Consider the following 17746-nt stretch of genomic DNA (forward strand, 5'->3'; position numbering starts at 1 on the left):
GTGAACCTAGCAGACAATCAAATCAATTTATCTGATACCACTATACTAGACAGAGCAAAGGAAAAGTTGCCTGGTTTTCCTACTGCCATTTTATTAGCTTTTAACTCTTTGAGACATAATTATCTACGGTCAGTTTATTAGCTTGAAGGGAAAAAAAGCCATCTTAATAGTTTTATTTGTAAAGTTGTTTGGTGCACAGCTAAATGTTTAGCGTATAGCGAGAAACTAAAACAAACATGTAAAAATTCACTTCAGCTTTAATGAAAACAGTTACTCCGTATCTTGCAAGGGTAAACCAAATTGCTATTAAAATTCGAAATTAATATTGATGAACGATGTTGAGGATAGATAAACCATGCGCAATCATGGTCTAGCTCTAGTGTAATTCAGTGAAACTTGTTCTATTACATTTCGAAGTGAAGGTAACAGATAGTCTGTAACAATTATTTCCTCATATATCTACAGCTAGGACTTTCAGTTTCGTACAGCATAAAAGGCAACTCTCCTAGCTGGTATTACATATGGTTTTAGAAGCCCTAGTAATAGTCATTCACAGTAAAGGGATCTCAAGAAATTATTACACATCAGAAAACCCCTGTGAATCTGCGATCAGAAGTCAATCAGTAGTTTGAGGACCAGTCTGCAGCACTTCCAACCCTGGGCATACCAAGTGATTCCTTTTTAGCATCTGCATCGACCTTAAAGTTAGCACCACAGACTTCACCAGAACTGTCAACTCTGGGCACTGGCTTTAACTCATTACATGGATGCTCATAACTTCTCAACCCACCAGAGCTTGTAAAGAAGCAACCTGGCAGTAACAGGGGTTAGTTTGAATACAGTCAATCCAAAGGCTAAAAAAGTCAACAGAACTTGAAAATTAATATTTTAAACATTTTATTAAAAAAGGAGCTTTTGAAAACTCAGAGTAGGCAGACAGAAGAACCATCTATCCCTATTTAATCTAAAGACCAAGGCCTTCAAAATTCAAGTGCCATTGAGAACTTCAAGCAACAACAATTCCCCTCAGTTCCCAAAATAATTAAAATAAGAAAGAATTGCCTGTACAATTTACAGAGCTTACAGCTTTTTGCATAGGTCTTCAAACTAAAAAAAAAAAAGTTCATAGGTGTTAAAGAACTTGATCATATCATCATCCCAGTCTACATTCTACTTCTGTTCTTAGATTTCATTAAGCATCATGCTGAGATGAAAATTAAGGTTTACTCTTCCTCATTAAACTCTTCCTTTTGTTCTATATACTTTTATACTTTATGTATGGAGTGAGTAATTCTTGTAAATATTGGGAAAGTCATTATCAATCTCATTATTTGAATTATTTGCTAAATATTAAATTTCTAACACTATCTGTGCTTGTCATTATGTTTTTGAACCCAAAAAAAAATCAAAATGTGAAAGTAACTTTTATCATGTGGGAGATAATATTGGATTAAGTTTAACTCTTAAAGAGTCTTTACTCATTACCACAAAGAGTCAAACTATTTGATTAGGGACTTTAGTAGTTCTTTGAAAGTAGAAATTATGAATGGAAGAATTAAGAGTTGTAAGGTGTGTTCAAGAGGTTAACGCAAACAGAAATAAGACAGAAATATTGATCCAAGTATTTTTTATTTCCTGTAAAATATTGTACAAAATACTATTGTTGGTTAAAATAAATATATAGTTTATATAGGTTCGAACACTGTGGAGTATGGATACTGCGAGGAGAAACAAAGTAGGTTACAGTAATGTGATCTAGATGTATTCATGTACTACTTGACCTATAAGTTTTTGCATTCTTTAAAATCTAACCTAACTTTCTGTCTCAGATCAGCATTAACCCCTTGTGCATACCACACATATGCAAACTCTTTTAAATGTTACTCTCCCATTCCTGATGAATAATGGTATTTAAATTTTAAACTTTCCTATTCATCTTTTTTCAAGGTCCAAGATATTTCATTCAGCAGTTGAATCATTATATGCAAATTCTACAACAGTTAAAACCACAAAGACAGATAAAAACCACACACTAGAAATTTTATCCACCATAGATTTAACATTTAAAAGGTCATTTCCAAGACATCAAAATCACAATTGCAGTCTCACAAAGTAAGACCATCCATTTAAGGGACTTTTAAAAACATCCAGCATATGCAAACCAAATTTCAGCAACACTAATCATCAATAGCAAAAAAACGCTACTCATCATTGTTATACTTCTGCTTTATTCACTAAAATATTAGAAAATGGGGAAATGGGAGATCATAAGATGATGAGAGGTAGGAAAACTGGGGCTATGAAATATAGATTCACAAATATAGGTCTAGGGAGACACACAAGTACCAGTGATCACCATACAGACGCAACCACTGCATAGATTAAACCCTTGTCCACTATCTCTGAATTCTCTCAACCATCACAAATGATTGTAATTAATTGATGCATAATTCAGAGGGTGAAGTCCACCAAAGGTTTCTGATTGATGAGAGTAAGGGCCGATATGTTTGATACAAAAGGAAGAAGGGTGAATAAAAGCAATTTTTGACACTTTTAGAGTCTTGGTAGCAATAAAATAAAAATAAAAATCTCTAGTTTTAACATAGGATGTTACTTTTACTTTCTTGTAATTCAGAATCAAGTCATAACAAGCCATCTAACCACATGAGTTCAGTGAGGACAATTCCTATGTTATTCTACTAAATTAAGTGCTGCATTTCTATAAAGTCAGAGCACTGTCATATGACATAACATCAGGAAAAAAGACATGAAACAACTAGAAAAAGAAACAAATGACAGATGGATGATAAACGGATTGCACCTTTTGGAAATGGAGCAAAAGATTTGCCACATCCCTGCTTAACAGTCTCTGCATCATCCGATACAACAAGATGACCTTCAGAATCAGCTCCCCAGAACAATGGAACACTCCCATCAGGATCCTGCATCAAAAATCAATTGTGCAAGCTCAGACAGGATTGGGTACAGCACAGCGGCCACAGTCAGGGACAATTTCAACTTTAGATATAAAACTCACGGCAGCGACAAATGAGTTTTTTGAAGCACTGTCATAAAGGATGAAAGCAAATTTCCCATGGATATCTCTTATGACATGCTCTATAGGATAAGGACCTCTATCCCTCAGAGATCTATAAGCTTCAACGATAATGTTGACTTCATTGCCTGTTTTGCTCAATCCATACTGCTGCTTAAGAGGAGCAAAATTCTCAATATGGCCTTCGAACAAGCAGAATATATCGTCCACTACAGCAAATAGTCTGTTCAGACCAAACAAAGATCAGCTATAGACAAAAAAATCATCACATTAACAGGAATGCTGGTTAGTTGCTCCAAATCTAAGCAAAGAAAATGGTAATACAGCAGACAGAATTTTGTTAGAGTCAAAAATTTTGAAACGAATTATGTCATCAATCAAAACATCTTAATGCTGTGATTTCAACAAAAAAAAAATTGGAGCCTAACCAGCAATGGTGCATTTCATTATTATTTTAAATTTCGGAATAGTTTATACAAGAGCTCAAACCAGAAAAAATATTGATGACAAGCATTAGACTATCAGAAAATTAAAAGAGAACATACTTAGAAAATCCAGACAAAAAATTTCATATTGATGGTTCTAATTACACCATCAAAGTAACTTGCTACCCAATTATAAAGATATAGAGAAGGTACAAAATGTTATTCCTTAATTCATTTCACAAACTGAACACAATGACTTGCAAAAGAAATCCATCCCAAAATTAGTAAACTTCTTATTTATCAAGATTAAGATCTTTGAATCGCAAATCACAATTTAAAAAAAAAAAAAAAAAAACAATTACAACTAATATATGTATAAAAACAAGGGAATTAAAAAAGGTTTCAAGAATAAGACCCTACACTTCCCTTTTACAGGAAAACAACAACATGCTGTTCCGACAAAAGATAGATGCTACAAGATAGCCCAGATAAATAGATTAATACCTTGCATAATAAAAACAAGGGTTTTTCTAAGCTATACCCCTAAGGTATTCGAGTTTCTAAGGTGTACCCAAGCTTTTTCACGTTTCTAAGTTGTGCCCCTCAACTCACTACCATTACTGAATGGTACCCTCCTTGGGACTTCCACATCACCTAAAGTTAAGTATAAATTTAATAGAAAGATGATAAAAAGATAAGGAAATGGTAGGAAAAAGAAATCTTAGCCACCGCAACCCTAATAATGAAAACTGGTGTCACGAAATCACACTCTCAAATAACTTTTATACAACTAATAAGGGTACATTTTAGTAGAAACTTGAAAAAGCATGTTACACCTTAGAACTCGAATACTTTAGGTTACAGCTTAGAAAAACCCTAAAAACAACAAAACTTCACATTAATACGACAAAAACAGATCAATCACATAAATGATGACAACACAAACATAAAAATTGAAAAACCCAAATGCAAAAAATGATCAATCACATAAATAAAAACAAAAAAAAAAAAAAAAAAAAAAAAAAACCATAAAATTATCAAAATCCAAGTGCAAAAACAAATCAATCACATAAATAATAACAACAAACACACAAAATAAAAAATCAAATGCAAAAATAACATAAAACCCCAGAAAAAAAAAATGAGGACAACAAAACAGAAAAGAGAGTGAAATAACCTTGGAAGAAGAGGGTTCTGTTTATCGCTGGAATAAGAAATAAACCCAGATTGAGCAAGATTAATGGTGACAGCATTAAGATGAACAGATGAGAAATGTTGAGCCAAATTTCCATCTTTCAACGCAAAAACAGATTCTGGGTTTGGACTCTTTAATTCATCAGGAGATTGTGCAACAGATTTATCAAAAACTGCCAACATTTTTTGCAATTTTTTTGTCAGAAAATCGATCGATTGAAAGATGATAATGTCTAAATGAAGAGAGTTGGTCAATGTTGGAGAAGAACGGAGAGAGAAAATGAGAGTTATACGATGAGTATTTATGGTTGAGTGTAGGAGCGTGATTGCCGGTAATTAGCGAGATATTAGGGGTGAAATGGATTTTATCTAATTAATGTGGATTAGATAGATAAGAGCAACTTCAATGGTAAGTTAATTGTTAAATAAGCTTGTCATGTACATATGATTTCAAGCTAACTTTTTTTATATTCCCTCTTTTTCATAATGTTAGTTTCATATACTATTTTAGGCGGGTTTCAAAAAAATCTACCCATATTGAATATATTTCATTTACAACTTGATTTTTTTGAAATTAATTGTTTGTGGATTGATGACATGACACTAATTAAGGAAATCTTTACCTTAAATTATGCAATTATAACTTGTGTTTTACTAATAAAAAAATTTAAATAGGGTAAACTAATTATGAATTATGTTGTACTTTAATGTTAGATTTCAAATATATTTTTTTTTTTTCATATTTTATGTGATTGATTCCATACGAGACTAACATTATGAAATGGAGGGAGTAGCTATTTTGTGCCCCAATGGTTATCTACTAGCTTGTTAATTAAATAAATTTGACTTTTTCAATTAGCACTAGAAATTTAATTACTACCTCCGGATCTTATTATATGCAACTTTGGAATTTTTTTATATCTCACAAATAATACCCCAAAGTTGCATATAATATGATCTGGAGGTAGTATTTTAATATACTAATGTCCAAAAATTTTGGAAACTTTTTTGTCAAGCAAATTTGCTTAGCCAAGTTAATTGTATTTTTTAGCTCAAATGATCAAGCTAGTAGCTAGAGACTTTTGAAAATTACAAGCAAGTCCCTAGCTACAACCATTGGAGTTGCTCTAATCTCTTTAAAATACGGATTAGTGGATATTTAAAAATGTCTTTTCTGTCAAGGATAAAAGTGGATAATCTTTTTTGTCTTTTGTTTTTCACTTATATTGTCCTATTTTAATGCATCACTTTGATTCACGTGGAGTTTTATGCAATTGAGTTCCTGAATTTGCTAAAATATGTGTAAGTGGGGTTAGTTAAGAAATTAATGTGTACAGCTAAAATAATAGGCACATGTTCCATCAAATTTAATTTATATTTGACTCTTAATTTTCTCCCATTTTTTATTGATGTGTCAAATTTCTAATGGTGTTGTATTTAGGGACAACATACAATGGTTGTACGCGTATTAGATGCCATAGAATATTGTTTGCTATTAAAGGCAGAACTAAATTTCATGTAATGGAATCAATTGACTATGCAAAAAAATAAAAAAATAAAATCAAACAATTTAAAAATAGAAAAAGTTACTAATAAGGGTATCAATCGGGTATACGTTTCGCTTTTTTGTTCGATTTATCGATTTAAGTTATAATAGTTTGAAATAATTCGTGAGTCGGTTTGGGTTGGCTTTAAAAATTATCGGGTCGGTTCAGTTTGGTTTTTTTTATTGCGGTTTCTATTAGGATCTGGTCCTAATCAGGTTGAGTTGTAATCGGTTTGGATCATAATCGGATCTGGTTGAACTCGGTCTGTTTGAAAACGGGTTTTGCCAATTCAAAGCGAGTTTTGGGTTAAAACAGATTGGGTCCTAATCGGGTCCAGATTTTATCGGTTCAGGTCCTAATTGGGTCGGGTTGAATTTGGTCAGTTTTAAAACAGTTTTTGCCTATTTAAAGTGGGTTTCAGGTCAAAACATCACGGGTCCTAATCGGGCCGGGTTGTAGGGCATGTTCTAATTGCCTGAACTGAGTTGAACTTAACTTAACTTAAATTAACTTGACTTAACCTAACTTAACTTATCTAAACTAAACTGACCTGAACTTAACTTAACTGAACTAAAATGAATTGAGCTGAACTGAACTGAATTGAATATTTTATGAGAGAAGGAAATTAAGAAATGAACTGAACTTAACTTAACTTAATTTAACTTATTGGAACTGAACTGAAAATAATCTAAAGAGAACTGACCCATAATCGATTTAGGCTAAACCTGACAAATGGGTTAGGTCAAATTCGGGTCAACTAATAATCTGGTCAAGTTTTGGTCATTTCGGGTTTTGAGTCAATTGATAATCAAGTTCGGTCAGGTATCAGGTTAATATCGTTGTTTTTTAGGAAGTTAATATTGTTGTTATTGTTGTCGTGATCCTCGTCCCCACCCAAACCCTCTAATACGGGTGTTAATTGAGCTAAACAGATTATGAGAAACTCAAAATTGAATTGGTCAACGCTTGGTCAAAACTCGGCTTGAGTTAGCTCAACTCGATTTAATTGAGGTAGGTTTAACTTGACTCGATTAACTTGTTAGCAACACATAATTTTTTTAAATAAATATGAAAATTAAAAAATCATAGCTAAAAAAATACTTCCTCCGTTCTTTTTTACTTGACCCGCTTTGACTTTTACACTATTCACCACTCCTCCTTTGACCGTCTTTTGTGAATAATTTGTAAGGAAAAACATGTTCATGCTGGATATTTTGAATTCGTCTCAAGAAGTACTATAATAATATATATTTTTTATAATTTTTACTTATGGAGAATTAAAGTTATTAATCGTTGAAGTTTTGCATTGGCAAGCGTGATAAAAGAAACAGGTCAAGTAAAAAAGAACAAAGGAAGTAATTATTTAGTATCACTTTAGAGAGAAGTTAGTACTTGTATCCATAATTCACCCCATTTTAAGTTTAAAGGGGAATTAATTAAATGATGATGAATGACTCTATACAAAGTAGGCAATATTGATTAAGATTGAACAAATGAAACAATGCAATGGGAAGAGAAGAAAAAAAGAAGGAAATTGGTGAGAATAAGCTAGCAAAAAGTAGTTTTGTTGAATAAAGAAATTTGCTCAAGTCCCATATTGAAGAAAAGTAAAGAGTATAAATATATAGAGGTTATAATAAAAAAAACTCGAGTCATAATCCATAACCTTTTAAAAGTCAAATTGGTTCGAGGAATTTTTATTTTTTGACAATTTCCTTATTAAAAGTGTGCAGACGGTTTTACCCATCCTCTTTTTTTTTTTTTATGTTCCTAATGAACATAGTCCTTTCCTTTTTCCCTTCAATCCATATAACGAGGATTTTTTGCTTTTCACTTTTCTGTTAGGGTTTGGTGAGTCCCACTCACCGCGGAAAAACCCGAGCCAAGGATCACACTCGCAATAAATAATATCACTAATGCATAAATAAACTTAAAAGGACAAAATAGGAAATTTACCTTTGGCGCGTGCTTCGTCCAACAAATTGGGATCTTATTTGAGAAGCTTAGCCCTGAAAATACGAGAGCCTCCGACGGAGATCCACCCGCAAAAACAACTACAAACTTTTAGGTCCGTTACCCCGAGGTTAGCGGGGTCCGACCAAAACCCGAGTATTATGTGAGTTTAAGAGTTTTTGCTAATGCAATGCTCTATTGAAATCCTACTCAAGCACTCTTCCCAAAAACCCAAGATGGGTATTTATAGGCAAGAGGGAGAGTATGAATTTCTATCCCATCAATGTGGGAGCATGAAATTCCACAATTTATTTTAAAGCTAAATTAAAATAAATGAGCAAACTAATAATAAATCTACAAGTGTCAATATTACATGAAAAGGGAAGTGAGGACCACTTGGAGAGTAGGGGACTTGTAGGGAATATTTCAAGCATTACCCCAAACTTGAACCCCACTGTGATCATACACTAAAGCATGGCAGCGTCCAAAGGGAAGGAAGATAGAGCAAAAGAGTCGCCAACAAGTTTTAGGAACTTGTAAACCGTTCACGAGGTGAAGGTTATACCCCTTAACGATCGAGGAGATCGTCAACTCCAATAGGTCTGGAACCAAGATTGGAAGTTTGAGCATGAAGGTACAATTCCAACCTAAAAGAAATTGAACCCGCCCTAATAATAGGCATCTACTTTATTCTAATCGTATTCATGTGCGCTTTCTGACTAACATGCAATCAATAGGTTTAACCCTAAACCTGTTTATCTATGTTGGTTGAATATTAATGCACAAATAAATCTATTATTGGCGATCACTTGAATTATAATCAAATTAACCCTAAACAAGATTATTAATTATCTTATTAATCGTGATTACAAATACAAATTCCCTTTAAACATGCATAAAAGGCGTGATCAAGCAATAACAATAAATATAATCAAGCAACATAATAATAACCATCATCAAAATAATAATCATAATCATCATAATTAAAATAATCATGTTAAAAATAAAGCATAAATTAATAGCAAGATCCTAGGCCTGATACAAAGAAGATTAATAACAAACCCTAGCATGTCACTAAGCAATAAAAATCAAAGCTCTAGCCCTAAAATGATACTAACATGAATATTAGGAAAGAAAATAGGAAGCATTCTTTTAATCATACTTGATATTAGAAATCATAGTTATTACCCTAAACATGATACTAGGAAGATCAAAACATCCTAACAGAATACTAGGAATCAAAATAACAATCTAAGCATGATTTCTATATCATAATATCAATAAATCAATTAAAGCACTTACTTGGATGCCTTGTATCTCTTTCTAATAACAAAATACACGCGTTAGTAACTTCAATGAAAATAATAATCAAAACAATTAAATTAAAATAATTGAAATGGAGATTTAGGACCAAACCCTCAAAAATTAAAACCTTTCACGTCTAGGGCGAAGGCAACTTCGAACTTGGCTAGGTGTTTCTAGATCTTGTGAATGCGAAATTTTGTATGCAAAAGGCTAGTTTAGAAAAGAGAGAGAGAGAGAGAGAGTAATCTAGAGATTCTTGATGAGAGTTGGTGATAAGAGAGAATTGAAATTGATGAGAATTGATGATAATTGAAAACGGAGGTTTAAGGAGGCTATTTATAAAGAAAATAAGCCAGATATGATAAAAAAAATCAGAGTTTCGAAAAGAATAAAACACGGCCGCAGCGCCAAACATGCGCGTGGCACCAAACGCTAGACTCTAGCGCCAGACGCCAGGTCTAGCGCCAGACGCCAGGTCTAGTGTCAGACACCAGGTCTAGCGCCAGACGCCAGATATGGTGCCAGGCGCCGGTCTTGTCGTCAGACGTTGGAAATAAATTTCTACGCGTTTTCTTAATTTGATAAAATTTAGCCGTACGAGAGGGAAAAATCGTATTTTCCTTAAAAACACTTCGATGAATAATGTTGTAGTTTGATGGGGTTTGAAAAGACCGTTCCATGATATGGGTCCAATAATGTTGTAGTTTGATGGGGTTTGAAAAGACCTTTCCAACGATATATTATAAGCCCAATTTCGATGAATAATGAGGAAGTTATGGCCAAAATACTAAACTGGGCCCAAACCGGATTTTACCTACGACCCAATGATCATGTGGAGGGTCCAAAGGTCTAATCCTATTCCTAAACTAATTAGGATTAATTAGAAGCTTCTATAAGTTTTTAAAAGATCTTAATTATCCTTTTTGAAAAGATAAGATTAAAGAATTTGAGTTAAATAAAAACTTTCCTTTTTTAAAACTTTCCTTTTCTTAAATCCTAATTCTATTTGAATTTAAAGATGTTCAAAGACAGTCAGATATTATTTTCGTGCCTCATAATTTTTATCCAAATTTTATATGGTTGGATAGATCTTGAAATTATCTTTCCAATGATATATTATAATATTAATTCCGAGCTACAACGAAAAAGATATGAATGAGATATGAAACTCTATCTAAAACTGACACCGTCCTACTATTTCGGCCATATCTTTTTATCTAAAAAAGATTTTAATCTTATTCTAATTGGGTTGAAAAGTAGACTTTAATAGCTTTTCAACGACATATTATATGACTTATGTGGACTTCTATGTCATAAGATATGATAAAAACAAAATCCGCAAAAACTGTTGTCCATCTAGTTCTATTTCATTTCGAATTCGGATTCTTTTCTTATTTTTCGACCCTCTTTTTTCTCTTTAAATAGAGGCCATATCACCCCTTTTTCAATCATCAACTCTCATCAAGAATTTCTTGATTCTCTCTCTCTCTTTTCTAAGCCTAGCCTTTTACAAACACAATTCCTCATACATTAGCACTAGACACACCTAGCATAATTCGAAGTTCCCTTCGCCCTAGACGTGAAAGGTTTTAATTTCTGAGGGTTTGGTCCCAAATCTCTCTTTCAATTATTTAATTTAATTTAATTGTTTTGTTTTATATTATCCTTGAAGTTACTAACGCGTGTATTTTGTTATTAGAAAGAGGTACGAGGCATCCAAGTAAGTGCTTTAATGATTTTTATTGATATTATGATATAGAAATCATGTCTAGGTTGTTATGATTCCTAGTGTCATGTTAGGATGTTTTATTGATTCCTAGTATCATGTTTAGGATGTTCCTAGTATCATGTTGGGATGCATTCTTTAGTATGATATTTAGGGTGATTTGCTTATATCAATTATGATTATTATACTACTTCCTATTTTTTTCCTAATATTCATGTTATTATCATGTTAGGGTTAAAGCTTCGATTTTTATTGTTTAGTGACATGCTAGGGTTTGTTATTAATCTTGTTAGTATCATGCCTAGGATCTTGCTATTATTATGCTTTAACATGAACATGTTTATTTTTATGATTATTATTGTTATTATAATTATTGTTATAATTATTATGATTTATAATTATTATTATGTTGCTTGATATATATTTATTGTTATTGCTTGGTCACACCTTTTATGCATGTTTAAAGGGAATTTGCACTTGTAATCACGCTTAATAAGATAATTAATAATCTTGTTTAGGGTTAATTTGATTATAATTCAAGTGATTGCCAATAATAGATTTATTTGTGCATTAATATTCAACCAACATAGATAAACAGGTTTAGGGTAATCCTATTGATTGCATGTTAGTCATAAAACGCACATGAATACGATCAGAATAAAGTAGAGGCCTATTATTAGGGCAGGTTCAATCTCTTTTAGGTTGGATTTGTACCTTCATCCCCGAACTACCAGTCATGGTTCCAGACCTATTGGAGTTGACGATCTCCTGGATCGTTAAGGGGTGTAACCTTCACCTCGTGAACGGTTTACAAGTTCCTAAAACTTGTTGGCGACTCTTTTGCTCTATCTTCTTTCCCTTTGGATGCCACCGTACTTTAGTGTATGATCACAGTGGGGTTCAAGTTTGGGGTAATGCTTGAAATATTCCCTACAGTTTTTTGGCGACTCCAATGGGAAGGATTTCTATTTTAATTCTTGAAATTTATTTCGACAATGATTTAGAATGAGTGGATGAGAATCGAAAAGTTCTAAGTATTTCATGTGCGTAATTTTGATTAACATTATTGTCATATGCATTAAAAAAATCTCATTAGAAAGACTATCTGTAATGAGTTAAAAACATAGGATTTTACACGTAGGAAATTTGAGGAATATCTTTCACAACTAGGATCGAAATAATGCTGCGCAAAACTGAAAAATTTTGACGAGCACAGAAAGCTGCTAAGGCATGTAGGAACTAGCGTCAGGAAACAAAGTCTAGCGCCACTTATTTGACTTTAGCGCCAGGCGACAACTTCTGTCTCCAGGCGCTAAAGCCAAATTGTGGCGCCGGCCTCTGTTTGTTGGCGCTAAGTTCTTCCAATACCGAGCCAGAAATATGCGTTCTAATTTTGACCAGTTTTTAGCACTGTTTGCTCGATCCTACTTCCTGATTGAGTTTTTCTCACTTTTATAAAACCCATATGTGTTCTACATATGGACATAACCCTCTGGGAATTCATGCTCCATCTACCTTATTGAACGCTCTGAGCAACAAAGGGTACATCCGAGAATGTTGAATTCACCAAACTATGGAAGCGAGTTTTTCTTAACTCGCGGTATCCCATCCACTCGCGCCAACCCTTCACGGTTAGGCTTCCGCGCGGTGCATCCGGACAATTAACCATGGATCCTCTTTTACTAACACATATCCCGAACTTTAGAGAACTAGAGCCATGGTTAGGTTGCAAACTCATTGAATCATGTTGTGACTACTTGTGCATCTCGTACTTGTGCATACTTATTATGTGACTAAACTAACCGTTTGGTTTGACTAATAAGTCTTAATAAACTAATTAATGACTAAAGGAATTTGTTTAATTAATTAATTAGAGCTAAAAAATATACCTAAAATCGAGTCATAGTTCCTTTTAAGTCAACCCGGATTTTTTATTCCCGTATACTGCACAAGCGTCAATTTGTTTTGGTCATAGCCGGAGTTCTGGGAAGAACTACGAGTCGTACAACCTATGGATCTGTAGCCCAGAGTTATTTCTTAAATTTGGCGTTGGTTTTATCACAATCAGAGTCACAGATCAAAAGTTATGACTAAAATACCACAACCTGTCCAGTTTAATGCATATACATGAAGTCTTAACTTAGTCTTTGCTTGAGTCTAGTCACATAGTCTAGCCAAATGATCATGACAAGAGTCTTAACATGTCACCTACACTGAAAAGTCTTAGCACACACTTTTGTACATACTCTTTTCACACCATGACCATGTCTTAGGTTCATGCATGAGTCGGTTTTTTTTCCGTCATTTGAGTTGGGGGTACATTTTATTCCTAATTTTTCATATCTCTCCATTCTCTACATGATTTCTCCATATCACAACCTTCATTCTTCCTACCTTATTCCATCCATGCATGTTGAATCGAGTTTGAGTCATGTGATTGACAAACAACAAAAAATGAGGGTAATGATGAAACAAATGCACAAGGCAAGCTTCTCACCAAGATTTCATGCTTTCTTCTTCTTTTTTTTTTTTTTTTTTTTTTTTTTTTTTTTTTTTTTTTTTTAAACCCTTTCCCCTATAAGTCTAGCATAGGCACCCTTCATCCTCCTTAAATTTATGTCTTAGAGTTTGATTTTTACCCTTCACTTTTTGAATAAAATGAGCATTTATTTCCTTACATATGATCATTGCATTGCAAAACAAAAATAAAAAAAAATGTCAAACTAAGCACAAGGTATACCAATGATTTGAGGCACCCCTTGTAGCCACATCATATTGTCTTTCACCTTTCTAATTTACAATCCTTTCTTCATAAACCACTTTGAGCCTCGTCTAACGATAGACCTTTTAGTTTTCAACCTACATCTACCTAACCTTGGGATGGGATGGTGTGTAACATATGTAACTTCAAAAGCTCGAGTGATTTCAAAATAATAATAATAATAATAATAATAATAATAATAATAATAATAATAATAATAATAATAATAATAATAATAATAATAAAAGTGTACAAAAGGGCAAGTGTTCCAATAATGTCTTTGACATGAACATGTCTTTGATATGAACACGTCTCAGATTACGTCTCTTATCGAGTGCTCGATACCGTGCCTGAGAAACATGAATACCAAGTGAGTGATAGACCGCATGATCGGGACTGCCCACACTTATAAAAATGAAATAAATGCTAAAGCAAAAGAAAGAGCTTAAAAAAGAGTTAAAAGCCTTAAGCATGAAAATACAAAGATTCAAAAGCAAAGTTGCACACCTTGGGGGCTTATCTAGGGTCTTGAGCCTTTTATCCCCTTCTTCTTCAACCTTTAGCCTAACCACGTTACAACCCTTAAAAAGACCTTTTTGAAGTATACACACACTTGTGCGAGGTTCGGCTAGAGCTACGTTCGGCCTGATTCCTAACGGATACGTAGGCAACCTCACATTGAGGTGCGGCCGTAATAAAAATGCATTCATATTCACATTTACACACTCACACCATGATCATATCAAGGGGTCTCCTATGCTCATCCCTTTTCACTTAGAGCTAGACTTGGAGGTTTGATCCCTATATCATTAGCTTACTTAGCCTAAGAGTCACCATCATTTGACTCTTCTTGAAATAATCTTTTTCCACACACTTAGCCCTTGCGGCCTAACTTTAGTATCACTTTCACACACCGCACAGATACATGACCAAATATAATTTCCCTTAGGAACCCTTTGTCATGAAATCTTAACACAACGTTGAAGCATGCCTTGTCATATCAACATCACTCATCAATCATAATCATCATTGCATAGAAGTATGAAGTGCTTAGCCTCTGTGCCTAAGTTACCTACATACTTTCATTATTGAGTCAATTGAGATAGCCTAGGATGGGTTAATCCTTGCACCTTGAGAGATAGTATCAAACAACATTTGACTAAGCTCATTCAAAATGTCCCTTCAAACACTTCGATCCTTTTTCGCGTCTTTCTTTTTCGAAAGAAAGTCGGTACCCTCCACAAAAATGACGGAAAATTTTTGCTTTTTTTGCATTTTCAAGTCGCACGATCACAATACAATGCACACACGTGTCATTTCACTTCGAGTCGAGTCAACCTCGAGTCAATCACAGCGAGTCGAGTTTATACCTTAAGTCATGTCAAGTCGATGAGTCAAGCAACTCTAAACCTTAGGTCAACCCTAATATAATTAAAGAGATTAGCAAAGTCCTATAGTCAATGATAAATACAGGTGCATCCCAGTGGTAGTAAGAGCAGGATAGGGAAGACCTGACTCCAGCGCCAGACAACAACATCTAGTGTCTGGCAACAGATTTTAGCGCCTGGCGCTAGATTCCAGCGTCTGGAGATAGAGCCAAATCGCAGCACCAGAGGCAATTGCAGCGGCGACAAAACGCTCAACCACCCAGAGCAGTTATTTCAACCTCTTTCAGAAATTTCGGGTTCCTTGGTACGACAGTTAGCCCCTATAAGCAATTTGACATGATTAAGTAGTCAGCTTGATTACAATCGCAATAAGTGATCGACCTGACGAAAGATCGTCTCACTTAGCTTAAAGTGCCTAAACATTGGCTCATCGCAAGACACCGACATACTGGTTCATAAATAGCAGAGACATCGACATACTGGTTCATAAACAGCAGAGACACTGACATACTGGTTTATAAGCATCAAAAGCGCCGACGTACTGGCATAGCGGAAGCAAAGTTCAATCGAGCTTTAAAGATCGACAAGCGTTGGTCTTCGGAATATTTTCGCAACAAACATTCAAGCTCTTTTGTTCAGAGACGCGTGGACATTTCTTTCAAGCTCTTTTGTTCAGAGACGCGTGGACATATCAAAAAGCTCTTTTGCTCAGAGACGCGCGGGCACATTATTCAAGCTCTATTGTTCAGAGACGCTTGGACTTATTAAAAAAGCTCTTTTGCTAAGAGACACGTGGGCATCCTATTATCAAGCTCTTTTGCTCAGAGAGGCGTGGGCATCCTATAATCAAGCTCTTTGTTCAGAGACGCGTGGACACAATATTCAGAAGTTCATATTAAAAAGAAGCTCTTTGTTCAGAGATGCGTGAACATATCCAAAAAGCTCTATTGTTCAGAGACGAGTGAACAACAAAAAAGAAAGATGGCATTCCACATATTCTGGAAGGTTGTCACAACGACAAATGCAGCAACAAATCGGTTACCTTCAGAGACGTGTGCTCGACGGTGCAAGATACGCATTTCTTAACTGTTTTATCTGTTTTTAACTAACGCTAATTTTGCAGATATCGGCATTACAAGAATATTTTAGGATCACAGAACGTTCTGAATCATTCTCCATCCCTATCGTTACTTTGACTTTTGTTTTCAAAACTTGCGTTTCTCCAAACTCAGTTAAAGTGGGGGCTTCTGTAGACACCCAAATGTGTCTCCCCAAAACCAAACCCAGTGATGAATACCTTTCATGTCATTTGATTATTGAACAAAGAGAAAGTGTGAAAAGTCTAGTATGAGGATGTTTTTATTAAAATATCTCTTCTTTCTGTTTTTGAAAATGTTTCTTTTCTTACCCTATTTTTGAAAAACGTGCATTACAGTTTCTTTTGGTCCATGATATGGGTCCAATAATGGTTTAGTTGGATGGGGCTTGAAAATAACTTTCCAATGATATATTATAAGCCCAATTTTGATGAATAATGAGGAAGTTATGGCCAAAACACTAAACTGGGCCCAAACCGGATTTTACCTACGACCTAATGATCATGTGGAGGGTCCAAAGGTCTAATCCTATTCCTAAAATAATTAGGATTAATTAGAAGCTTATATAATTTTTAAAAATATCTTAATTATCCTTTTTGAAAAGACAAGATTAAAGAATTTGAGTTAAATAAAAACTTTCCTATTTTAAAACTTTCCTTTTCTTAAATCCTAATGTTCAAAGACAGTCAGATATTAATTTCGTGCATAATAATTATTTTTAAAATTTTATATGGTTGTATATATCTTGAAATTATCTTTCCAATGATATATTATAATATTAATTCCGAGCTATAACGAAAAAGATATGAATGAGATATGAAACTCTATCCAAAACCGACACCGGCCTACTATTTCGGCCATATCTTTTTATATACAAAAGATTTTAATCTTATTCCAAATGGGTTGAAAAGTAGACTTCAATAGCTTTCCAACTACATATTATATGAATTTTTTGGACTTCTAGATAAAAAGATATGATAAAAACAAATACCGCAAAAACTGCTGTCCATCGAGTTATATTTTGTTTCAAATTCGGATTCTTTTCTTATTCTTCGACCCTCTTTTTTCTCTATAAATAGAGGACATATCACCCCTTTTTCAATCATCAACTCTCATCAAGAATTTCTTGATTCTCTCTCCCTCTTTTCTAAGCCTAGCCTTTTACAAACACAATTCCTCATACATTAGCACTAGACACACCTAGCATAATTCGAAGTTGCCTTCGCCCTAGACGTGAAAGGTTTTAATTTCTAAGGGTTTGGTCCCAAATCTCTCTTTCAATTATTTAATTTAAT

The 17746-nt window shown here is 34.0% G+C and overlaps 1 protein-coding gene across 1 annotated transcript; it reads right to left on the reverse strand.

The window, feature by feature from the left end:
• Positions 1-385: 385 nt before the first annotated feature.
• LOC145630733 (stem-specific protein TSJT1-like) lies at positions 386-4972 on the reverse strand. Its single transcript, XM_081682908.1, has 4 exons — positions 4658-4972; positions 3038-3278; positions 2822-2942; positions 386-811 (listed from the first exon to the last, which is right to left on the reverse strand). The coding sequence occupies exons 1-4, from the start codon at positions 4855-4857 to the stop codon at positions 621-623; spliced, it is 753 nt and encodes a 250-aa protein (XP_081539034.1). The 5' UTR covers positions 4858-4972; the 3' UTR covers positions 386-620.
• Between the last annotated feature and the right edge of the window lie 12774 nt (positions 4973-17746).

This window comes from Chenopodium album, chromosome 5 (assembly GCF_948465745.1).
Source record: "Chenopodium album chromosome 5, dcCheAlbu1.1, whole genome shotgun sequence".
Classification (NCBI taxonomy): Eukaryota; Viridiplantae; Streptophyta; class Magnoliopsida; order Caryophyllales; family Amaranthaceae; genus Chenopodium; species Chenopodium album.

Excerpts from the sequence above, each read along its gene's own strand:
- LOC145630733 (XM_081682908.1), bottom strand. The coding sequence starts at position 4,857 with ATGTTGGCAGTTTTTGATAAATCTGTTGCACAATCTCCTGATGAATTA. Across the intron at positions 2,943-3,037 it reads AAAACTCATTTGTCGCTGCC|GATCCTGATGGGAGTGTTCC; the intron begins GTGAGTTTTATA and ends TTTTTGATGCAG. Across the intron at positions 812-2,821 it reads TTTTGCTCCATTTCCAAAAG|GTTGCTTCTTTACAAGCTCT; the intron begins GTGCAATCCGTT and ends TGTTACTGCCAG.